This window comes from Scardinius erythrophthalmus (assembly GCF_964197995.2).
Source record: "Scardinius erythrophthalmus genome assembly, chromosome: 21".
In the NCBI taxonomy this organism is placed as follows: domain Eukaryota; kingdom Metazoa; phylum Chordata; class Actinopteri; order Cypriniformes; family Leuciscidae; genus Scardinius; species Scardinius erythrophthalmus.
Window position 1 is genome coordinate 31,981,305 of NC_138241.1, and position 22,713 is coordinate 32,004,017.

The window sequence follows — 22,713 nt, forward strand, 5'->3', positions numbered from 1 at the left end:
TCCTGCAAAGAAAAATAATTACAGTTTCCACCAAAAGATTAAGCAGCACAACTGTTTTCAACATTGATAATAATAAGAAATGTTTCTTGTGCATATTAGAATGACTACTGAAGTTATTTTAAATTGTAATAATATTTCATTGTTTTTACTGTATTTTTGATCAAATAAATGCAGCCTTGGTGAGCATAAGAGACTTCTTTCAAAAATATTTAAAACAAATCTTACAACCCCAAACGTTTTTTTTCAAAACGGCTTCCGGTGAAGATGTGAAACAAACAGCAGGATTAGATTTAATCTTAAACCACTCTTTTAAATAAGATCACAAAAAGGTTTTGGTTCATTTGAAAATGCGTAAAAATGGGCATCTGTGTACATATTTTATGTCACCTTTAATAAAAGTGGTAACACTTTAGTTTAGGGTCCAATTCTCAATATTAACTTTTTATTTACATGCATATTACTAGAATATTGGATATTTATTAGTACTTAGAGCACATATTAATTCCTTATTCTGCATTACCATATTCTACATCCCTTAATCCTACTCAATACCTAAACTTAAACACTACAAAACTACCTTACTAACTATTAATAAGCAATAAATTAGGAGTTTATTGAGGCAAAAGTTGTAGTTAATAGTGAATGTGTTCCCCATACTAAAGTGTTACCATAAAAGTGAACATTTTCTTAATTCTAAAGTGAACATTTCATGTTTTAAGAATGTTTAGATATTTAAAAAAAAAAATACTGATTTATCAATACTAGAGTTTTTGCAGTCAGGCTCTAAGATCAGTTTGATTATGGTTTCCCATAGGAGGAGATGCTAAGAAAGTACGGTAAGAAAGTGATTGCTCGGGCGTGGAATGGTGGTAAGCTGCTTCACTCCTTCACGCTCTTCACTTGGGAACATGGCCAATGCTCAATAACACACTGTTATATTGATTTACATGAGAGCCACAGCATTAAAACGACAATTCTGATATGTGGGAAATGAAACCACTTGGACATTCTGCAAACCTCAGATCCATTAAAAACTGCACCATTAATATGTTATTATGTGTATTTAATGGTTAAGTGTTTTTCGAAGTGTCCGTGCAGAAATCGAACCCATGACTTTGGGGTTGGTTGCACAATGCAACAGGAAACAAAGAAAATACACTTCTTTGGGCCAGAACTACACAGATATGCTAATTCTCATCTAGACGACTTTCTCAGATAATGACCGCCACATTTAGAGTCCAATATCAGAAAACAAAAAAACTAACAACACACAGCCTACTATATGCATTTTGCAGCCAAGGCTACACCATCTGCTTCAACAGCAACTGTCTTTTAAAGGTGGTATCAGTGATTTCAGGCCCAAAAATATTTTTATTACATTCATCTAATCTTTCCTAACGATCCGCTAGCTGCCCGCCCCATAAGCATGCCATCAAAAAACGCGTCTCTGTAGGCAGCCTGGGCTCTGAGATCTGCACACAAAAACAAATGGTTTAGCCAAACACTCAAAACCAAAACAAATAGACCCTTTTACAGTTGGTAAACACGGTGACGTATTTGTGTGGGCGGAGCTTAGCTGGAGGCAGAAAGATCCCTCTGGCCGCTTCACTAACGTTAGTTTGCAAGTTTTGTTAGCTTGTTTTTTAACAATGACTGGAGAAAATCCGATTTTGTCTTAATGTGCTTAATGTAAAGCAGGGGTCGGCAAGTAACTTTGGCCGCGGGCCAATATTTTTTTTAGCCAGTAGATGGCGGGCCAGCTACACAGAGTAGGCCTATGGATACAAATTAAATACTCTTATATAGGCCTATAATTGCGGAATATGATGGGTCCGTCACCGTCCGTGGATCATTCATTCAATCGTTTTTTTTTTTTTTCAAATTAAAACCAAAAATAAAAAGATGAAAAACGACTTGTTTTTCCATTATTTATTTCCTAAACTGAAATGAAAAAAAAAAAAAATAAGGACGGGTTTTCTGATTTTCTGATTGTGCTCAGATCAAAAATAGAAAAAATGAATTACTGGATTAGACAAATTTAAATTTTGATTTTTAAGTTTTAATTTAACACCTTATGCATATATCAAGGAAACCATTTTAAACAGATCAAGTAGGCTACTATTGTGGTAACATATTACAGCCATTTTAATAAAGGTGTGAATAGCAATCATGCCTCATTCCGTACAGTCCGACTTTTGAACTTTATTCCTTTTTTATTATTATTATTTATTCGGGGACACACACATACACACCTAAGGTTTAAGGAGGTCTGCGTGGGACTGTTTTTTTTCGTCCCGCTCCCACAAGGTTCTATTCAGCAACCGCTTAAAATACACTCGGTGTTCACCCGCTTTATTTCCCGACCTGACGGGTCCACAAAATTTAGATCTCGTTTCCATAATCTCACATTCAAATGTCTCTAATGGAAAGAAGGAGATTGGAGTAGCCTATAATAATTATAAATGCTATACAAAAATTGTGTTCGTGTCAGTATAAATATTAGGCTATTTTAACATTGTACTGTCAGCAGAGAAAAAAAATGTCACAGAAAAAAAATATGAAATATAAATAACATGAATTAAATAGGACAAAGCCTATCACTCAAGTTTCTAAGCAACATAAACGAAAATCATATTGCCCTACTGACGAAATGAAGTAGGCTATTTTCTGTCGAACTATTTCAAACATCCTTGCAAAAAAAGAATGTTGTTGACTGACAATGGTTTCAGTACCAAACAGCTCCTCAGAGCTAGGTGTACAGGCGGTCAGAATTAAGTGCGGATACGCTGTCAAAAGATGTCGGGAGTTGGCTATTGTCAGTCAGACCGCACGCTCCGTCCAAAGTACACCAGAGTTCTGACCGCTACCGTCTTTTGACGCGCGAATGGACACAAAGTGGTCAAGCGTATAACTAGACGCGGCAGGCGCGAATTTGACGCGCTATTCACGTCCGTTGTGAACGCACAGTTATACTTTAAAACGTAATCCCGCGCCGCATTATTCCCTATGGGCGTTTCACACAGTATGCGGCGGTGAAATCGCCGCGCGACTACGGCTTTTCTCAAGTAGTGGAAGAGTTTTGTACAGCATTTAGGACTGCCAAAATAATCCGGCGGGCCAGAAAATATTGCTGACGGGCCAGTTTTGGCCCGCGGGCCGCCAGTTGCCGTTCCCTGATGTAAAGGTCACTCACTGTCCAGGATGCCGATTGTTATTTGCAAAAGTTAATTTTAACGGACGGAACCAGATGACCGTACACGCTCAGTCAATGGACGAACGGACAGGATTAACGTTAACGCTACCCCCGGTTGAGTGGCCTGACTTCTACATCTACCCGATAGAGAAACTGAGGGTAAAGAGAAACTGAGGACATATAAATATATTTAGATGCCTATAATATAACTATGTGCTGAATGGTCATGTAAAGACTTGTGTGGTGCGATCCGCAGTTCTGCCTAGCCAGCGCCAAGACGACAATGTAAAGAGTGACACTACGGTGCAATTTTAATGATATGAATATTTTCTAGAAATAAAAATTCCAGATACAGCATACTCATTTTTCATTGATTCTTGCACCCAACAACACAACAAGATGACTTTTAATAATAAAAAATAATAATTTAAGCTCCTTATTATGTAGCCGAATCTGTGCTGGTTTGTATTGGCCGCCTCCAGTTTTCCGTTTGTTTTGCCTCCAGCTAGCGCCGTGACGTAGGCGCAAAAGGGGTCTATAGTGTTCCAACCAATCACCGACAGGGGGAGGGTGTTGTGAGGTTTTGAGCCAACTTTTTCTTCAGCTCTGACTTCGCGTGCAGCCGTGCACGAGCACAAAACCTCACAACACCCTCCCCCTGTCGGTGATTGGTTGGAACACTATTTGTTTTGGTTTTGAGTGTTTGGCTAAACCATTTGTTTTTGTGTGCAGATCTCAGAGCCTAGGCTGCCCACAGAGACGCGTTTTTTTGACGGCATGCTTATGGGGCGGGCAGCTAGCGGATCGTTAGGAAAGATTAGATGAATGTGATAAAATATTTTGGGGCCTGAAATCACTGATACCACCTTTAAATCCTCCCCACAAATTCCCTATCAGCTTGCAACTGATGATATAAATGCTTGGATGACCAGTCGTTTTCTCAGACTCAACACTGATAAAACAGATCTACTTCTTAATGGTTCACCTCAACTTGCATCCCGTTTCTATTGACAATGCTAACGTTAATATTTCTGGAGTTTTGGTTCAACCTTCCACCACTGTCAAAAACCTTGGAATAATTTTGATTCCTCTCTTTCCTTCCTTCCACACTTCTCCTCGCTCACTAAGTGTACCTTCTTTCACCTTCGTTATATCGCGCGTTTAAGTCCATTTCTGAATATCAGCGATGCTGAGACCCTAGATCACGTTTTCATCAATTCACGGCTTGACTACTGCAATTCTCTTTTCTATTTCTTATCCAATTCATTAATAAATAAGATCGAATATATTCAGAACTCCGCAGCTAAGGTCCTCACATAGCTACACAAAAAAATCTTCCCACATTAGGCTACTCCGATTTTACGCAGACTTCGTTGGTTACCGTTTGATTTCGTATTCATTACAATATAGCCTACTTCTTATAACATTCACAGCACTCAATGGTCTTGCCCCCGATTATATTTCTGACCTCATACATATAGGCCTACTCCCCAGTTCGCACACTTCTTCCGATACCGGTCTGTTGACGATCCGTAGGCACAAAGTCAAGTCAAGTCAAGTCAACTTTATTTATATAGCGCTTTTCACAATACAGATTGTATCAAAGCAGCTTCACAGTATTAAATAAAATAGTACATCAGTGTTTGTTTCTGGTGTAAAACATCCACGTTTGGTAATGCAGATCAATAGCACTGTTGAATCGATTAATCAAATTAAGTATCCCCAACTGAGCAAGCCGAAGGCAACAGTGGCAAGGAACCGAAAAACTCCATCAGGTGACCTAATGGAGAAAAAAAAAACCTTGGGAGAACCCAGGCTCAGTCGGGGGCCAGTTCTCCTCTGGCGTTTATGAAGTAGAGACCGGATTTAACTGTAAGATTAAAATATTATATGAATGCCTGGCTGAAGAGATGCGTCTTTAATCTAGTTTTAAACTGGGAGAGCGAATCTGAGCAACGAACAGTATCAGGAAGGCTATTCCAGAGTTTTGGTGCTAAATGTGAAAATGCTCTCCCTCCTTTGGTGGATCTGGATATCCTAGGTATGACCAGAAGCCTCGAATTTAGTGATCTTAAAGAGCGCGATGGATTATAGGGCGATAGAAGATCCGTTAAATAAACTGGAGCTAAGCCGTTTAGGGCTTTATAAGTCAGTAGCAATACCTTGTAATTAATACGGAACTTTATAGGTAACCAATGTAGTGATGATAAAATTGGTGTTATATGGTCAAACTTTCTTGATCTAGTAAGAACTCTAGCGGCGGCATTTTGGACTAACTGTAGCTTGTTTATTGAGGATGCAGGACAACCAGCTAATAAAGCATTACAGTAATCTAGTCTCGAGGTCATGAATGCATGAACTAGCTTTTCTGCATCAGAAACAGATAGCATGTTACGTAATTTAGCAATATTTCTAAGGTGAAAAAATGCTGTTTTTGTAACATATGAAATATGATTTTCAAAAGACAAGTTACAATCTAATATAACACCCAGGTCTTTTACTGTAGAGGATAAAGTAACAGGACACCCTACTATGTTAAAGTTGTATTGTGAGAGGTTTTGTGGGCGGTTTTTTGAACCGATAAGTATTACCTCTGTCTTATCTGGATTTAATAAAAGAAAATTGTGCGTCATCCAATCTTTTATATCTTTAACACACTCTGTCAATTTGGATAATTTAGCGTTTTCATCCGGCCGTGATGAAATATATAGTTGAGTGTCATCAGCATAACAATGGAAACTAATTCCATGTTTCCTTATAATATTTCCAAGTGGCAGCATATATATTGAGAATAATAGAGGGCCTAACACAGATCCTTGCGGCACTCCATAGTTTACTGGAGTTATGATCGATTTTTCTCCGTTTAAATAGACAAAATGGTAGCGGTCAGATAGGTATGATCTGAACCAGCTTAATGCTTGTCCTTGAACACCGGTATAGTTTTGTAGCCGATCTAAGAGTATTGTGTGATCTATAGTATCGAACGCAGCACTAAGATCAAGTAAAACTAGTATTGAGATACAGCCTTGGTCAGAAGCTAAGAGTAAATCATTTGTGATTTTAACGAGCGCAGTTTCAGTGCTATGATGCGGCCTGAACCCAGACTGAAACTTTTCATACTGTAGGTGTCATTTTCTTGCAAGAAAGAGCCCAGTTGGGCAGACACAACTTTTTCTAATATTTTGGACAAAAGGAAGATTTGAAATGGGTCTATAATTTGCTAGGTTATTTGGGTCTAATTGTGGTTTCTTAATGAGTGGTTTTATAACTGCCAATTTAAATGTTCTTGGAACATGACCTAAAGATAAAGACGAGTTAATAATATTGAGGAGAGGCTCTTCCACTATAGGTAACACTTCTTTCAATAGTTTAGTTGGTATGGGATCTAATAAACATGTTGTTGTTTTAGAGGAAATGATAAATTTATTTAACTCTTTTTGTTCTATAGTTGTAAAGCACTGTAATTGTTCTTGCGGGGTGATAATCGAGGCTGAATTATAAGGCGCGATTGAAGATTGAACGTTTACAATTGTGGTTCTGATGTTTTCTATTTTCTCAGTGAAAAAATTCATGAAATCATTACTACTAAACTGTAACGGAATATTTTGTTCAGGTGACGCTTGTTTATTTGTTAGTCTAGCCACGGTGTTAAATAAGAACCTAGGATTGTTTTGGTTATTTTCTATTAGTTTGCGGAGATGCTCAGCCCTGGCCGCTTTTAGGGCCTTTTTATAGCGTGACGTACTGTCTTTCCAAGCGATTCTAAAAACCTCTAAATTAGTTTGTTTCCATTTACGCTCTAAATTACGGGTTTCTCTCTTTAGAACACGAGTAGTATTGTACAAACTATCATCGTTTGGTGGAAGGGCTTTTTGTACTCTTTGGAATTCTATTCCCCAACACATCTGCGACCTTTCATCATTACACGATTTCAAAACCCACCTTAAAACATACCTTTTTGCTACTTGTTTCCCTGACCCCTGACTCTATGATCTGATTTTTATGTACCTCTATCTATGTTATCCATCTCAGTTTATTTGTATCGTTTCTGTCATGTTTCTATGCCATGTGTATTTGTAGCCTACTTTATTGTAAAGTGACCTTGAGTTTTCTGAAAGGCGCTATATAAAATAAACATATTATTATTATTATTATTAATGTTGTTATTAGCCTATTATTATTACTGGCCTATTATTAAATATAAACGTGCTGTCATCTAGCACGTTTATACTTAAAACGTTTGTGACAACTAGCCCCTGTCTGCTATACAAATGTGAGCTCTACTCTGAGTCTCTGGTGCCATCTGTTGGTTAACTAAAGAAAGTTTTGTTATTTCTCTTTCTGCATACAGTATGTGTGTTATACTTTTGGAATCCATGAAATTCTTTTTTTTTTTTTTTTTTTACATCTTCACAAAGAAAAAACTAAAAAAACAAAACCGTTTCTGATACATTGTCATTAAATTATGACAGACTTTCAGTTCCTTATTGAGTTGCAGCAATTATGATGTATATTATGGATGAGACAGTTCTCTTGAAGATGGAAACAGATTTTCACACTTCATATTAACAAAAAAGCAGATAATATGTGCTTAAAGGTTAGTTCACCCAAAAATAAAAATTCTGTAATTATTTACTACTACTTCTGGTGGGATTCTGAAGTGTGCATATGATGGACACTTTACTATCCCATGAGGCCACAGGAGAGGATTTGTGAATGGCAGTGAAGCGACGTAATTGATGCTGGCAGGTTACATGATAATGAGTGCTTCCAGATTACATTCATACTATATGGAATGCACTTTAAGAAATTACTATTCAAAATACGTACCTACTCAAGAAAGTATGTGATTTCGGATGCAGCCTAGATTTCTACTGGAAGACACACACATCTCATCTGAATCTCCTGAAATGAAATATTAGCAATATGCAATAATCCAAAAAACATTCTATTTAGTCAGAATAAACTGCACTGCAAAACCAATTCAAAACAAATTTGAAGAAAGCAAAATGTTTTAATTGGGACGGAGTTGAATGAATTAAAGTAAGCCACAGGACAGAGCAAACCTCATTACAGAGATTTCCTGGCAACGGAGATCACATGGCATTGCATCCCGAAAATGGTAACTGGTTAACAACTTTGTTCTTCTAAAAAGCGTCACATTGTGACACCATGGCAGTGACGCTCAAATTCAACAGAAGATATGTCCTGACACGTCTGACATGTGAGCTACATCTGTACAAGAAATGGGAATAAATCAGTCAAGCAGAACAGTGATAGGGTCTAAGCAGATGAATTACATATTTAGAGAGAGAGAGAGAGAAAACTTTACAGGAGAAAGCCGAGTATCTTTTTTAACCAATGGAATACATTGCTTTACAACTTTTTTTTTTTAAAATAGACACCATTAAAACAAAGACCAATTTTTCTTAGGCGTTTAACTCAAAACCAAGACCGCAGAGGTTATAGGCTATAACCGATTACTGCATTTAAAATAAGGCATTACAAATATCACCATAAATAAGCAAAAGTAGCGAGAAAAAAACCTGAATGGAAGGAAGTTAGGGAGGTGATTTGCTTTCCTTTGCTGCATATTATCAAATATGACCTTGCATGCATTTCACACCAGACTTCACTACTGTTATAACTGTACATTTGTATATACACAGTTCAGAACTTGGTATAAAATGTGCATGATCAAGAATAAAGAATAAAAAAAAAAAAGCATTATTTTTTCTTTCTCTCTGAAACAGACATGCTGCTCCTATATGACGATACATCCTTTGGTTTTTAAAGAAAATTAAATTAAAAAGACAGACATTTAGCTTTTCTGCACATGTAAATTGGATAAATAGACACTAGTGTGCAATTCTTGAAAATAAATGCAAACCTTGACGTGACGCAGCTTTAAACATACACTTGTATTATGGATGGAAAAATGCAAGGTAACGATTGAGATACATAAATCTGAACCCTGTAAAGATAGTTAAACAAAGCCACGAAGCCAAGGCATCCAGCTCTCCAAAAAAAAAATAAAAAACCCAACCCTACTTCAAGCTGTGCCCCTTCTTTGCCAAATGTACACGGTGTGCATTAAGCTCAGAATGTCCTTTACAAAGAGCAGGAGCAGATGAAAAGAGCAGCCTGATGAATAACACTATTGCTGGTATAATTACACAATGTCACATATTGCAAAAGTATCATTTTAAAGATCCCTTATGAGGAAGCAGATAAACTCTAAAGTAGTTTTAAAAGGAATTGTTCACCTAAAAATGAACATTTTGTCATCATTTGCTCACCCTAATGTTGTTCTGAACCATTACATTTCTCACTTTTCCAGGATTATAAAAGTGATCCATATGACTTGTGCCCTATGTTCCAAGCCTTTCAAAATCGTACAATATCTTTGTGCCAGAACATATAGAAATTTAAAATTCCATTCACTGAAATCCTTTTGACTTAAACGGATAGTTCACCCAAAAATAAATATTCTGTCATCATTTATTCTCACACTAAAGTTGCTCCAAACCTGCATGAGTTTCTTTGTTCTGTTGAACACAAAAGAGATGTTGAAGAATAGCAGTTGCTGGTCCCCATTGACTTCCATAGTATGAAAAATAAAATAAAATATACTATGGAAGTCAATAGAGGCCATCAACTGTCTGGTTATTAACGTTCTTCTTCTTCTTCAAAAAAAATGTTGTGTTCAACAGAACAAAGAAATTCATATAGGTTTAGAACAACTTGAGGGTGAGTAAATGATGGCAGAATTTTTATTTGTGGTTGAACTATCCCTTTAAGACTTAAATGTTTCCCTCTTAGTTCACACAAATCTATCGCAATGGCTTCAGACGACTGTCTGCACAAGTTATATGCACCGCTTTTATGGTACTTTTTGCGTAAATCCTCATTAATATTTACTGTACGGAAAATGATGTGATCGAACATTCTGCCATTTCAAGGAACAAAAGCAATCTTTTGAGTTTTTAGGAGTATTTTAGGTGAACTGCTCATTTAAAACTATTTTTTAAATCAATAATAAATACATGATGATACAGGATGAAGGACACAGCCACTGTCTAGCTGGCACCAAGGCACACACACATAACATGTCAAGTTAAACAACTTAAAATGGTTTAGGAACACTGTCGGGAACATAAGTGATGAACAGCTCTCTGGTAATGCACCAGTGAAAACTGGTTTGAGTGCAAAATGTGCCCAGTCTCAAATCAATCCAGTCCAGGTCCGGTTCGCTTTAAAAGAAAAGTGTCGGCAAACACTACCGGAAAGAAAAAGAAAAAGAGAGGATTTTTTTTAAAAACGCTGCTCGTTGTCTAGTTCTCCAATTATTTAAAAACAGCTAGACTTTGAATCCTGAGTTATTGCAATGTCATTACAAATTAACTTATGTTGCATTTGACATATGTATTCACACTATTCTTCCTCAAAAGAACAGCGAACAGATGACAGTATCTTTGATACTGCAGATGACAAACAATAATCAATAATTAAATATTTAATTGAATTTGAATTGCACTATTTGAATCAAATTTAAGTCAATTTCCGTTTTTCTACCTTTGAACATAATTTTTTGGCATTACCATTCTTCCGTTCGGAAGTTATAGTTTCTTTTGTTTACATATGAAAGCTACAAAATCCTCTCTCTCCTTTCCACATGGGCTGTTCCACGAAAGTCAAAATATATTTTCAAAATTCTCCTCTCCGGTGCCTTTAAAACAGTACGCTCAGTCATAGTTATGGAAACATCCCAGAGACAACACGAATGAAGCATCCTTGAATGCGAGTCCTGCCGCAGGCAGCAGTCTGTGCCGAGGGATGAGTACAGTTGGGTTTGTCGTTCCTGTGTCATCCGCCCCCTTTCGTCTGTTTATTCATCTGTTTGTGTCCGGTGCACAACCGAGATAATCAGGGGGAAGTGGAGGCGGACGCATGGAACTTCACAAAAGCGATAGCCGCGAGCTCTTTGCAGAATTCCTCCAGAACAATAACCCCCTCGAGCAAAGTCACGTGATCAACGCTGTAAGACAAAGTTGAACCTCTTTATCACAGAAAAACAGACACACAGTAAAGAAACGAGTCTCTGATCAGGCTGCATCATAGGGCTAGGGATAGCAGCTAGGCATTGCCACACATTTCAAAATTCGCATTCACAAGCTTGTGTTTCGATTCATTTCAGATCTCGATTTGATTCAATATTTATTCATTTGGATATATACAGTATCAGGTAAAGTACATGTTAATGTTCTCAAGGGGGAAAAAAATCTCTCTGAACTGACACTGGAGACACTGGAGGCGGGTTAAAAATAATGTTTAGTGTTCATGAAGCAACTAAAAAGACAAAAAATATAGATTCTTGGGATCAAAATCAGAATTGATTGACAATGATAAAAAAAAAAAAAAAAAAAAAAAACACTTTCACTGTAGTGCCCTCTATGGCATTTTATGCATTCATGTTGGAAAATTTAATCTTTTCTCATGATTTTTGAGCAAATACACATACATAAATACATCCAAGTCTTACCTCATCCCCTCTGGCTCTAGTCCCAGCAGTCTCTTCCTCACCAGGAGTAGTTTAGGGGTGAACTCAGGGATGCGGTGAGTTCGCAACATCAGATCGCCAACCACCTGATCAAACCATCAACACAAACAGTGGGTTAAACAGTCTTTGAGGTGTCCGAGTTTAAAAAATGAAAAAAATCGAACACTTATCCAGTCATTCAAACTATCCAACAAAAATGCCAGTCATATAGCGCTACACTAAATGACACATACAGTCTAACAGACTATATAAAGATGTCCATTAAAATGGCTAATAGTGTTTAAAATAGGGATTCAGTGTGGAGAACAGCAGACGTACCCTGACGATGACTGAGAAGAGAGACCTGCAGCCCGGCGCCAGGTTAATGTACGGGTCCAGCAGGAACTCATGAAGATGAGCATGAGGCAGCAGAGACAGCTTAGACAACACAGACGTCACCTGCAGGTTTACATCATACGGCTGGATGGAGACAGTGAAACAAAGAGAGACATCAGGAGGACATCCATCATCCAAAGATGGTTTTAATCAAAATGCATAATTTTACAAATTTATTAACCATGTAAAGTAAGTGAATGAGCCATCTAAAATGACAAAAACACCATTCAAGTGTTATAGAAGCACTATATTTAAGTCCTCTGAAGCAATACGAATGTATCTAGATTTGGGTTACACATCACACATCAGTTCACATACCTGATCAAGGATTCGCCCCATTCTGTCAAACAACACTTTGAGGAAGTGTCCTTCGAAAAAAGGACTGTCCAGATTACACTTCTCAAAGGGTTTCGGACTGCTGCGCCAGTCCCACTTCTGACAAACTCCACAATAGTCCCGAAACTGTGAACATGCAACCAAATATGATGAAAATCACGCCAATGGTTGTGTCAATGTTGTACTGCATGCTCAAATAAACAGAGCAATTTTTATAGGGCCAAAGACTCAGTGTTACACATTTTATTCTATAATTTATTATTATAAATCTTATAATAATTGTAATGTACTTTTTGCCAATTTCACAATTTGGTAATTATTTTATTTATTTAAAAATAAACCTTATTTATAAAGCACCTTTCAGACAAAGTTCTTCACACAATCAACAATTACAATCAAATATCAATTGCAACATCCCATCCAATAAAAACAAATACATCAAACATAAGAGGAAATCAAATATCAAATACAATAAAAGGAATCAAATACAACGTCTGTAAACTGCCAAATAAATCCCATAAATGAATAAAACAAAATATATACACAACTCAGAAAAATACAACTAAAAATCAAGTAAAAAAATAAATAATAAAAATATATGCTGTATTAGCAACACCAGTGTGTCACTTCAAAAGTGTTTGGGTTATGGAATTTAATAAATGTCTATGTACTTAATTTTATCTTAATGCATCTGTCAATTAAAGCTATGGAATATATTGAATATTCACCACATTTTGTTTATTTCTTCCTTACCTGTCTGTGTGCATCTCTCAAGTAGGTGTCATAGCCTGTGCCCTCAACCTGATTGGATGATTTTGCCTCATCAGGCACCAAACACAGGAAACTACAGGGAGAATTATTATATGGGAAGTTAATATTTATCACACAATGATGAATCTGGCACATCACAACAGAGGGTATCCTGCAGTACCTGTTAACTATTTTGTGAACCTCCGTCTTCCCATCAGGCTTTGCATGTTCTGTGCTTGGTGGCGGAGAGCAGCTTAACCAATCAGGACTGGAGAGTCTGTTATCGGGTGAAAGATCTGAGAACAGCGGGTCTTCTTCCAGATCTCTGGGGAAACAATACAAATCGATGTAATTAGACTATTACATGTATACTACATCTCAGAAATATCTGCTATGATTCACAAGAGATGACCCAAGAACAAAAAACAAGGAACTGTAGTATAAAGCATCACTACAGCTAGATTTTTAAAGGAACAAATATGTATAACTACAGTAGTGCAACACCACCATTATATAGTCCCATTTATTAGAATGAGTGATTATGGATTTATGTCTGGCACATTTTTGATTACTCAGACCCATTAAAAAATGCCTCATTAACGGATAGCGAGGCAAACAGTAAGGCTTACGACCAATATTATTTGGTGGAAGAATTGTTTATTATTCTACTACGAATAAATGGAACTATTGATTGAACATTGTCTTGCTGTTGTCAGTGTTTTATAAGTGCAACATTCCTCTGCACTTTGTGATTCAGCACAATATCTGAATCAGTTTAATTGTATTAATGTGTGTCCATTTGTTTAACAAAGGAATGAAATGTTGTTGTATTAGGCATTTATTTAAAGGTGGTGTGTGTAATTTGTCTGTTGTCAAACAGGTTTCCCCACTCTCCTTGTTTGACATTGATCACCAAACATGCAGTGCTGTCCTAAATTCAATGCATAAGCCTAGGTTGTGAAAATGTTGCACTGCAAGCTAAAACAAACAGAGCAATTTTTTTTTTTATTGCCAGAGATTCCAACCCAGTGTTTCACTTTTTCAGGGGAAGTCACCCTAAATTATGTTTTCTGCATATTAAGATCAAAAAGTATTTGTAACATAAAACATAAAAAAAGTAAAAAAAAAAAAAAAATCACACTTTACCTTTAATTACTAATTAATTAGTATCATTATACAGCAACCAATCCAAACACATTTCAAAAATATTACTTTGGTTGACTTGCATTTAAGTTTTATTCATTCACAAATTGCAGTGCATTTATGATTTTGCATGTTCTAGAAGCATGCAGACGCATTGATCAGAATGATCTGGAAGTTTAGCAGCAGTGGAGACAGCAGCTCTTACACGGCATCATGTGGTTGGCCGTTCTCCATGTGCTCGCGCTCCTCTCGTTCCTCCTGCTGTTTGTTCTCCATGTAGTTACGCTCTTCCAAGCAGCGCAGAACCAGGTTCTGCATAATGTGCTGACATGGCTTCTGCAGCAGATGCTCAAAGAGCCGTAGAGTCATGATGCTTATCTAGAACCAGACACAGAACCAGAACTTTATGAACATAAACCTTAAGACTTGCTGCAGTAAATCTAGAATGCATTAACATCCAATGACTGTGTACGACTTCTCATTTAATATATAGTGCCGACACTCGTCTTTTATTCTAAATGTAGATCACAGTACAATTAGCATACGGAACCATAGAAGCTTTGCTAGATCTATAATATATTTCTCATAATCTTTGAACACAAATGTCCAAGACTTCACTATAGAAATTAGTATTTCCAGTTACTTTGTTTTCCATGATTTTTGCAGTTCTGGAAATCACCATTTTAAAAATCCAAATTGGTAGGAACATGATTTAGAATTGAAGAGGCGTTCTAACCATTCAATAAATAAATTAAGGATGCACCGATATGAAAATTTCGGCAGATACTGAAAACCGATAATCCTTTATATTTGAAAGCTGATAACCGATATATTGGCCGATAAATCTACATCCAAATTTGTATATAATTTTTGAGAGCTAATTACAAAACAAAAGTCTCACCATTAAAAGCCATGTCCCAAGCACACAATTATAATGTTCTCATTATAATTTTATACAGTCTGTATTACAGCATATGTTGCACTTAACTGTATTTTCCTTTTTTGAAGTGATTCCAATCATATTTCAAGCAGTTCAAAACCATCATGGCGAACAGTGTGCATCTGAAGAGTCTCAGCTGAAGGAAATAATCCATTGTTTATTGGCTTTAATATATCGGCCAAATTTTCTTATTATGCCAATAATGAAAACATTATAAATTAACATATACCGGCTGATACCGATATGGTGGCCGATATATTGTGCATTCCTAAAATAAATAAAAGCTGTATTAAATATACTGGATTCTAATTTAATAATAACAATAAATACATAAATATTTTGTATGTTATTGTTTGACCCTGCCTTTAGGAGCTCACAAAACCTTTAGATCATCTGGTCAAAGAAGGATGAAATGCATCGATTAATGCAGTCATAGCAGCCAGGGTTACCTCATCTGACAAGTGGTCACAATGTTCTATGAGTCTGTGTCTCAGGGGATGCTGGGTAATGCCAGCAAGTGTCTCTGGCCCTGTTCCCTCTCCCAACAGGAAGTAAATGGTCTCCTGAAGTAGGGCTTCTGACGTCACCTGTCTGATGATCCGGTTTAACAGGGCTGTGGAAGTCAGAATTCCAACCTCTGAACTGGAATGAGACAAACATGAAAAGAATGAGAAAGCGTGAGAAAGAAAACTCATATTTTCTGTTCAATTCATAGCTTTGGGGTGTAGGTGGAGTTTCAAAGTCTGTGAGACTGGTAAACAAACCTGAGATAGCTTACATACTTACGTTTGCATCAGCTGAGGCTCCATTACAGTAACAAAGAAGCGCTCTCTCACGGTCCGGGCCAGAACTGCAGCAGCCGTCTAACGTTACAGAGGAGCAGAACACAAATATTTTACCAAACACAGACCTCAATATGTGAATTTTCATCCTCTGTTTTTGAAACTGCCCATCTGATATGGACAAAAATGTTTATGTATTTATATATTTTCTTGTAATTTGTAGACAGATTTTGAGCATGATTCAGTATTTACCCATTTTCTGGTGTTTGATTAAATTGTCTTTACCTTCTGAGCCTCTTTGATGAGCTGATCACAATAGTCCAGCCATGACAGGAAGGAAATGAGGGCACGTTTGCCCACAAAAGCAGCAGCATCCTCCTTTAGATTATACGCATCCAGCCTACAAATACACACAAAAAATAAAAAACATTTTGTATTTAGTTAAATTATGTATAATATTATATTGTACATGGAATCCAGTTGTAATAGTAGTAGTGTAGTTACAAAAAATACTGGAGTTTAGAAACCAGTGAAAACATTTTGAATGTAACTGGCAAGAATGGCTGTTATGTCAAAATGCAAATAAAATATTATAATAATAATTATTATCTATCTATCTATCTATCTATCTATCTATCTATCTATCTATCTATCTATCTATCTATCTATCTATCTATCTATCTATAGATAGATAGATAGATAGATAGATAGATAGATAGATAGATAGATAGATAGATAGATAGATAGATAGATAGATAGATAGATAGATAGATAGATAGAAAATAAGTCACTGTCAGGAAGAAATCTTATATGTCCACAACCGCTATTTTTCAGAAAATGGAAAAAAAAAGGTGTATTTTTTAAATAATTTAATAAAGTTAAATTAAAATTTAAATAAAGTTGATATGTGGCATTATATATCACTTGCATGCGCCACAATATTATTTAATACCTAAACTGAGTTACGAGGTTTATGACCAGCGAATGTCGGACATACGCGTTTTGTTCATCATTAGAACGGCAAGTCATGGTCTGAGGTAGTCATCTGAGGTAGTAAGTGCATTGCATTCAACTTACAGAATATAAAGTTTATATATATATATATATATATATATATATATATATATATATATATATATATATATATATATATATATATATATATATATATATATATATATATATAGTGTTTCTAGGGTAAAGAAAATGCTGTCTTTATTTACCCTTGCATTGCAAAAAAGCTGAGACTGTTCAAACTGGTTGTGGCACTTAATTCATGATAGAGGCGGGTGGAATTTACGAGGTTTGACTGACAGTTTGAGGTTTAATCCCAAGCTCTTTTTCATTATTTTCATTGGTTAAATATTTGCAAAACCCACAGATGGACATAAAGGGTGACCAATAGTAATGATTTATAAAAAAAATTTTTTTTCAAAATTAAATATGGAGATATGAGGTTTCTTCCTGACAACAACAATATTTATAAATGTAAAAAATTCCATTCATTTTGGTATTCATTTTGCAAGTGTTAGCAATATAATATTGGTACTGGATTAGATAGTCATGTACCCCCAGTTTACGGACTCCACAGTTTCAATATCTAGAGGGTCCATGGACTGGGGAAGGGCCCGGTAGAACTGCGCCAGCCGGTCCGTGAGGAGTTGACTGAGCTCAGTGTTCTCTGTGAGGCATTTGGCTGCAGCTGGCTCAGGCAAACTGACTATCAGCATGAGACCTTCACATGCCTTCACCACAATACGCCCATCCTGAGAAAGAGAAAAGATCAGTTAACACACAAACAATCAAATTCATCAGGATGGCGCGTTTAGAGACAGAGAGACGCACTTACTGGACTCTTAGTGAGGTTAAGCAGGGAGCTGACTAGGTTGTAGTTGTCATTGTTTGGCAGTGTAGTGTGGACTGAGGACGGACTTGCTTCCCCTGGGCTTGTGGCTTGACTTGCTGCACCTTCCTGTGCGGATGTGACCAGACTGGGATTTTGGTTTTGATTCTGTCCTGTATCTGGAGAAGACGGATCTTTCACCAAATCAGCTCCACCACCTTTAGCAGCATCCAACTTTTTATTTTTATTCTGCAGAAACACATGGAGAAATGTTAGATATAGCCACGCGTGTCAGAAGCATGTCTTAATATATGCTTCCAACACAGACAGAGCCCATCTTGAAAAGTCAAACTACTACACACATCCCCCAACACTCACTTCCAAGAAGAAGTTGACGAGGTATGGGTCCTGCTTAAGTTTGGCACAGACGGTACACAGAAACTGGATCTCTTCGTTCTCTGTAGGAGCAGCTAGAACCTCCCCGCAAAGGCGGACAAGTTTCTGAGTATACATCATGGATGGTCGGTTAAAGACTGAAAGGATTTTTCTCTGTTTAAAGTGTGAAGACAGTAATTCTTATCACCTGTACAGGTCTGTGCACGTTGATGTGAGGCAGGAGTGGTTGCCGAATTCGACCCAACAGTTTGGTGTAGAAACTCAAAACCTGCTGTTTCATTCCAGGAGGGCACTAGGGAAGAACACACAGGACGAAAAAAGACAGATAGAATTTACAGGTACATTTATTAAGATCAAAGAATCACAGGTATTAGAATAATAATCGTTTAACTTACACTACCATTCAAAAGTTTGGGGTCTTTTTTAATGTTTGAAGGAAGTTTCTTACGCTCATTAAGACTGCATGTATTTGGTCAAAAAAAAAAAAGTACAATTGTGAAATAGTAATACTATTTAAATAAAATTGAATGTTTTATTCCTGTCATTTATTACTGTGATGCAAAGCTGAATTTTCAGCATCATCACTCCAGTCTTCAGTGTCACATGATCCTTCAGAAATCATTCATATATGATGATTTGCTGCTCAAGAAACATTTCTTATTATCAATGTTGAAAACCGTTGCGCTGCTTAATAATTAACATTACATTGGAAATATTAATCTTTTTAAACAATAAATGTCTTTACTGTCACTTTTGAATAATTTAATGCATCCTTGTTGAATACAAGTAATAATGTCTTTCTTTCTTTCAAAAGAAAAAAAAGTGAATCAACCCAAACTTGAAAGGTAGTGCGTGTCAAAACATTAATCATTATATATACAGTCGCTCTTACTAAACATGACTCACAGTAAATGAGCAGGTCTCTACTGGCCACAAATCATTTTTACTCTTAGCTTTCTTCCCAAATCTAGTGCACTGGCTGTATAGGCAGCAGTTTTAGGCATTATAAGCACATAGGAAGTTCTAAAAGTTAGGCATAATTATGCTAATAGAAAACTCTCCTGAAACAAACTGTGTGAGCATTAAAAATATGTCACTGAGATTTAATTTGAGTTAAGATGCTGCCTAAGAAAGTTTTGAAACAGAGCCTTATTCTAAACATAAAAACATTCAAATAACATTCCTAAAATTTACAAGTCATACTTTAAAACTTTGATTATGCAATTGACAGAAACCAGTGAAAAGCACTACTTGTAACTAAAACACTGACATCCGCTTTGCCTAGGGTGTAGAGCGTCTCCAGGATCTTGTGGTGGAGAAGATACTCCATACAGGGTCCCGTCTCTCCTGACTCTCTCTCCCTCTCCTCCTGGGTCAGAATATCCAGCATCTGCTCCAGATGGGAGGGAATGTTGGTGTCTGTCACTGGGGCTTTGTCATCTACAAAAACATGAACAGAAGATGACGCATGGTTCTTTGGTAATAAAGCACAACAAGCGAGATTGACTATCACTGCAGGTGATCTCTTACCTGAGGTTTCTATGTAATAATGTGTGATAGCCTTCCAATGATAGACAAAGTCCTCTTGTAATGGCAGTGATGGTGCAAGCTGAAAAATAGAACAAACTATTATAAAAATGAAATGCTTAGTGCTGCCTACTATATGATTATGCACTTTACAGCAACATAATGCATGTATGTAACACATTACGCCATTACAATCCAAAAGTAATTGGACACTTAAAAACAAAAATCAACTGTCCTCTGCAATCAAAGAAAGAAAACGCATGTGTAACTGTATAATGGATATGTGCTTTAGCTCTTAAAGTGACAGCAGCCTAATAAACCTGTTGACTACAGATGAAAAATAGCCTTTTGGCTAATTCTGGCTTTTTTAACCATGTTTGTTCATGTGTTTTATGAAATTGCACTGTCCCCTTTTAAATAAACCAATAAATCAAATCAATTAATGATAGTCAGACAACAAATGGCAAAGGAAAATCACTCACTGGTCTTGACTGAATAACTTAAGTAGCCTTAATAGGATTAATCTATATTTAATGTGTACATTGTACAATAAGACTATGCAGTGTTATTTTACATTTGATTATTAGTTTTTTTAGTTGTAAGCTATTCCTTATCTGAATATCACCATTAGTATACCTTCCTGAAAAACTTAAAACACTGTTAAACACTTGTTCTTGCATTATTTTCCTGACTGTTTACTTGTCTTGTGTAATTATTTTGAGGACCTTTTTCTTACATTAGATAACCTAGTATTCATTATTGCTGAAGTATCGATAATTGTGACATTTCACTGCAATGAGACTTTGATCATATTGCCCACCAGAAATTGTGTTAAATAATCAAGATTTCAATATTGACCAACAGGAATCGTGATTATATATCTATTGTTCAAAACTTTTGTGTGAAAAATATTGCATGTAAAGAGGGTTTGTGCTATCCTACTTTAATAAAATAAGGCAATTTATTTGCTAAGTCAACTGACATTTTGTCATTATTTTAATTTAATATTAATGTATTGAATGACATAAAAAAAAACAATTGTGAATGTGAATTAGGTGTTTAAATGCTTTTTATGAACATTAATACAATTGAGTGCATGCAGGTTATATGGCTGTAAACAAAACGGCTGTCACTATGACACGAGTACGAATCAAAACTAATGTACGATTGTCTTAATATTATTTTATTATACACACACATGCATTTAGATACTACCATGTAAAAATGTTACGAAAATCGTACATTAGTTTGGATTTGTACGCGTGTCCTAGTAACAGCCGTCTTGTTTACATCCTGCAAATGAGCCGCTAGCATGCTAACTGGCTATCACGGATTCAGCTAATGTAACGTTACACTTAACATTAAACAGGCAGTATCGCTCCTAAAATGTGATAAATGTTACTTTACATTGATTACAATCCCGAGAGGCTCGCGTACATGAAGACCTTTAACCGAACAATCCACGAATTGCGCAAGATTTAGCACAGCTGCTAAAATACTCAGCAAACAAAGGCTTATAATGTCCAGACCAATAATAAAAACGCAATAAACCACAATCGAGCGGATTCACACCCTTAAACACGCATGGGGAGATTGTTAACCCCGTTTCAGAGGTTTTGTCTGTCTTGTGTTATTTACTACATAAGCTGTTAGCTGTTAGCTAGCAGGCCTTCCAGCACATCAACACAGACCGACTCTCACTTTCCCATTTCTAATTTCCCTAGTCAAGCAGTCATTTAAATGTGGTCAGATAGTTTAAAAAGCTCTCACCGCCTCGACGGCGTGCTGCAGGATGGAGGTAAATTTGGAGAACATGTTGTTTTTGGACAGGAGGAGTTTTCTGGAGATCTCCTCTCTCTTCCCTCCTTTGCTACTCCTTCTGCGGTGATCCAGATTGAACACTTACACTAAAACACACTGGACTACATATATACCGATAACGCGATAGTGTGTGTTTACATGTCAACACACACTGTAACGTAGGTGAAGAAAATCAAGCACAGCTACAGTGAGAGAATAATGTAGAGTTGTCTTTTTAAGGCCACGGTGGCACTTTCATTGCGCTAGAAGAAACTGAACACAGATTCTGAGATCACTGGTCACTTTCTTCTGCTAACACACATCAGACGCCGGCAAGACTGAAATACTGAAAGAAAAAAAGAAAAATGATCAGCCGATATTCAATTAAATGTTGTACTGACATTGTTTTTTGTATGGTGATTTATGCACGACCTTTCAAAAAAGCTGAAACAAATTAAATTGTAAATAAAAAACTGACAGGACCTATATAAGCAGATCGAGGCATTGCACAGTTCTCTGAAAATATCACATACATTTCAGAACTGTGTATTTTGTTGTTATAATAATAATAATATTAATATTATTATTAATAATAATAATAATAATCAAGAGGATAACATAAAATCAAAAGGACTCTTATTGTAAAACCAAGGACTCATACGTTTGTAATTTCTGTAAATCTTAAACGAGATTATAATATATATATTCCATATATATATATATATATATATATATATATATATATATATATATATATATATATATATATATATATATATATATATATATATATATATTTATTTATTTATTTATTTATTTTTTGAAAGGCTCGCTTAAACAAAACATTAGTATGCAGTATTGGTTTATTTTAGTTTTGCAATTGTCAGGAATACGTTGGAATGCATGCATTTTAATTGCCCTAAGTGCCCAAATACTTTTTTTTCTTTTTTCTTTTTTGTAAATCCATGGTTAGACAATACAATACACTGTGAGTATTTGGGAAAATGTTAAGATTTATGGTAGTGTAATGACTGACATTTGTAATAATAATAATAAAATCCAAAGGAC

The 22,713-nt window shown here is 36.2% G+C and overlaps 1 protein-coding gene across 1 annotated transcript; it reads right to left on the reverse strand.

The window, feature by feature from the left end:
* Positions 1-8,190: 8,190 nt before the first annotated feature.
* fhip2a (FHF complex subunit HOOK interacting protein 2) lies at positions 8,191-21,985 on the reverse strand. The gene is made up of 17 exons (XM_081351057.1): positions 21,616-21,985; positions 19,849-19,927; positions 19,589-19,758; positions 18,506-18,610; positions 18,301-18,423; positions 17,929-18,171; positions 17,649-17,845; positions 16,365-16,479; positions 16,084-16,160; positions 15,747-15,939; positions 14,563-14,735; positions 13,396-13,539; positions 13,218-13,308; positions 12,447-12,590; positions 12,072-12,212; positions 11,736-11,839; positions 8,191-11,231 (listed from the first exon to the last, which is right to left on the reverse strand). Exons 1-17 carry the CDS (start codon positions 21,658-21,660, stop codon positions 11,120-11,122), a joined length of 2,256 nt encoding a protein of 751 aa, XP_081207183.1. The 5' UTR covers positions 21,661-21,985; the 3' UTR covers positions 8,191-11,119.
* Positions 21,986-22,713: the final 728 nt, after the last annotated feature.

Bases quoted from the DNA above. Each gene is read 5' to 3' on its own strand.
- fhip2a (XM_081351057.1), bottom strand. From the start codon at position 21,660: ATGTTCTCCAAATTTACCTCCATCCTGCAGCACGCCGTCGAGGCG. The intron at 15,940-16,083 runs GTAAGTATGTAA...GTCTCATTCCAG, and splicing joins GAGCCTCAGCTGATGCAAAC to TTCAGAGGTTGGAATTCTGA. The intron at 13,309-13,395 runs GTACTGCAGGAT...TTCTCCCTGTAG, and splicing joins GTTCACAAAATAGTTAACAG to TTTCCTGTGTTTGGTGCCTG.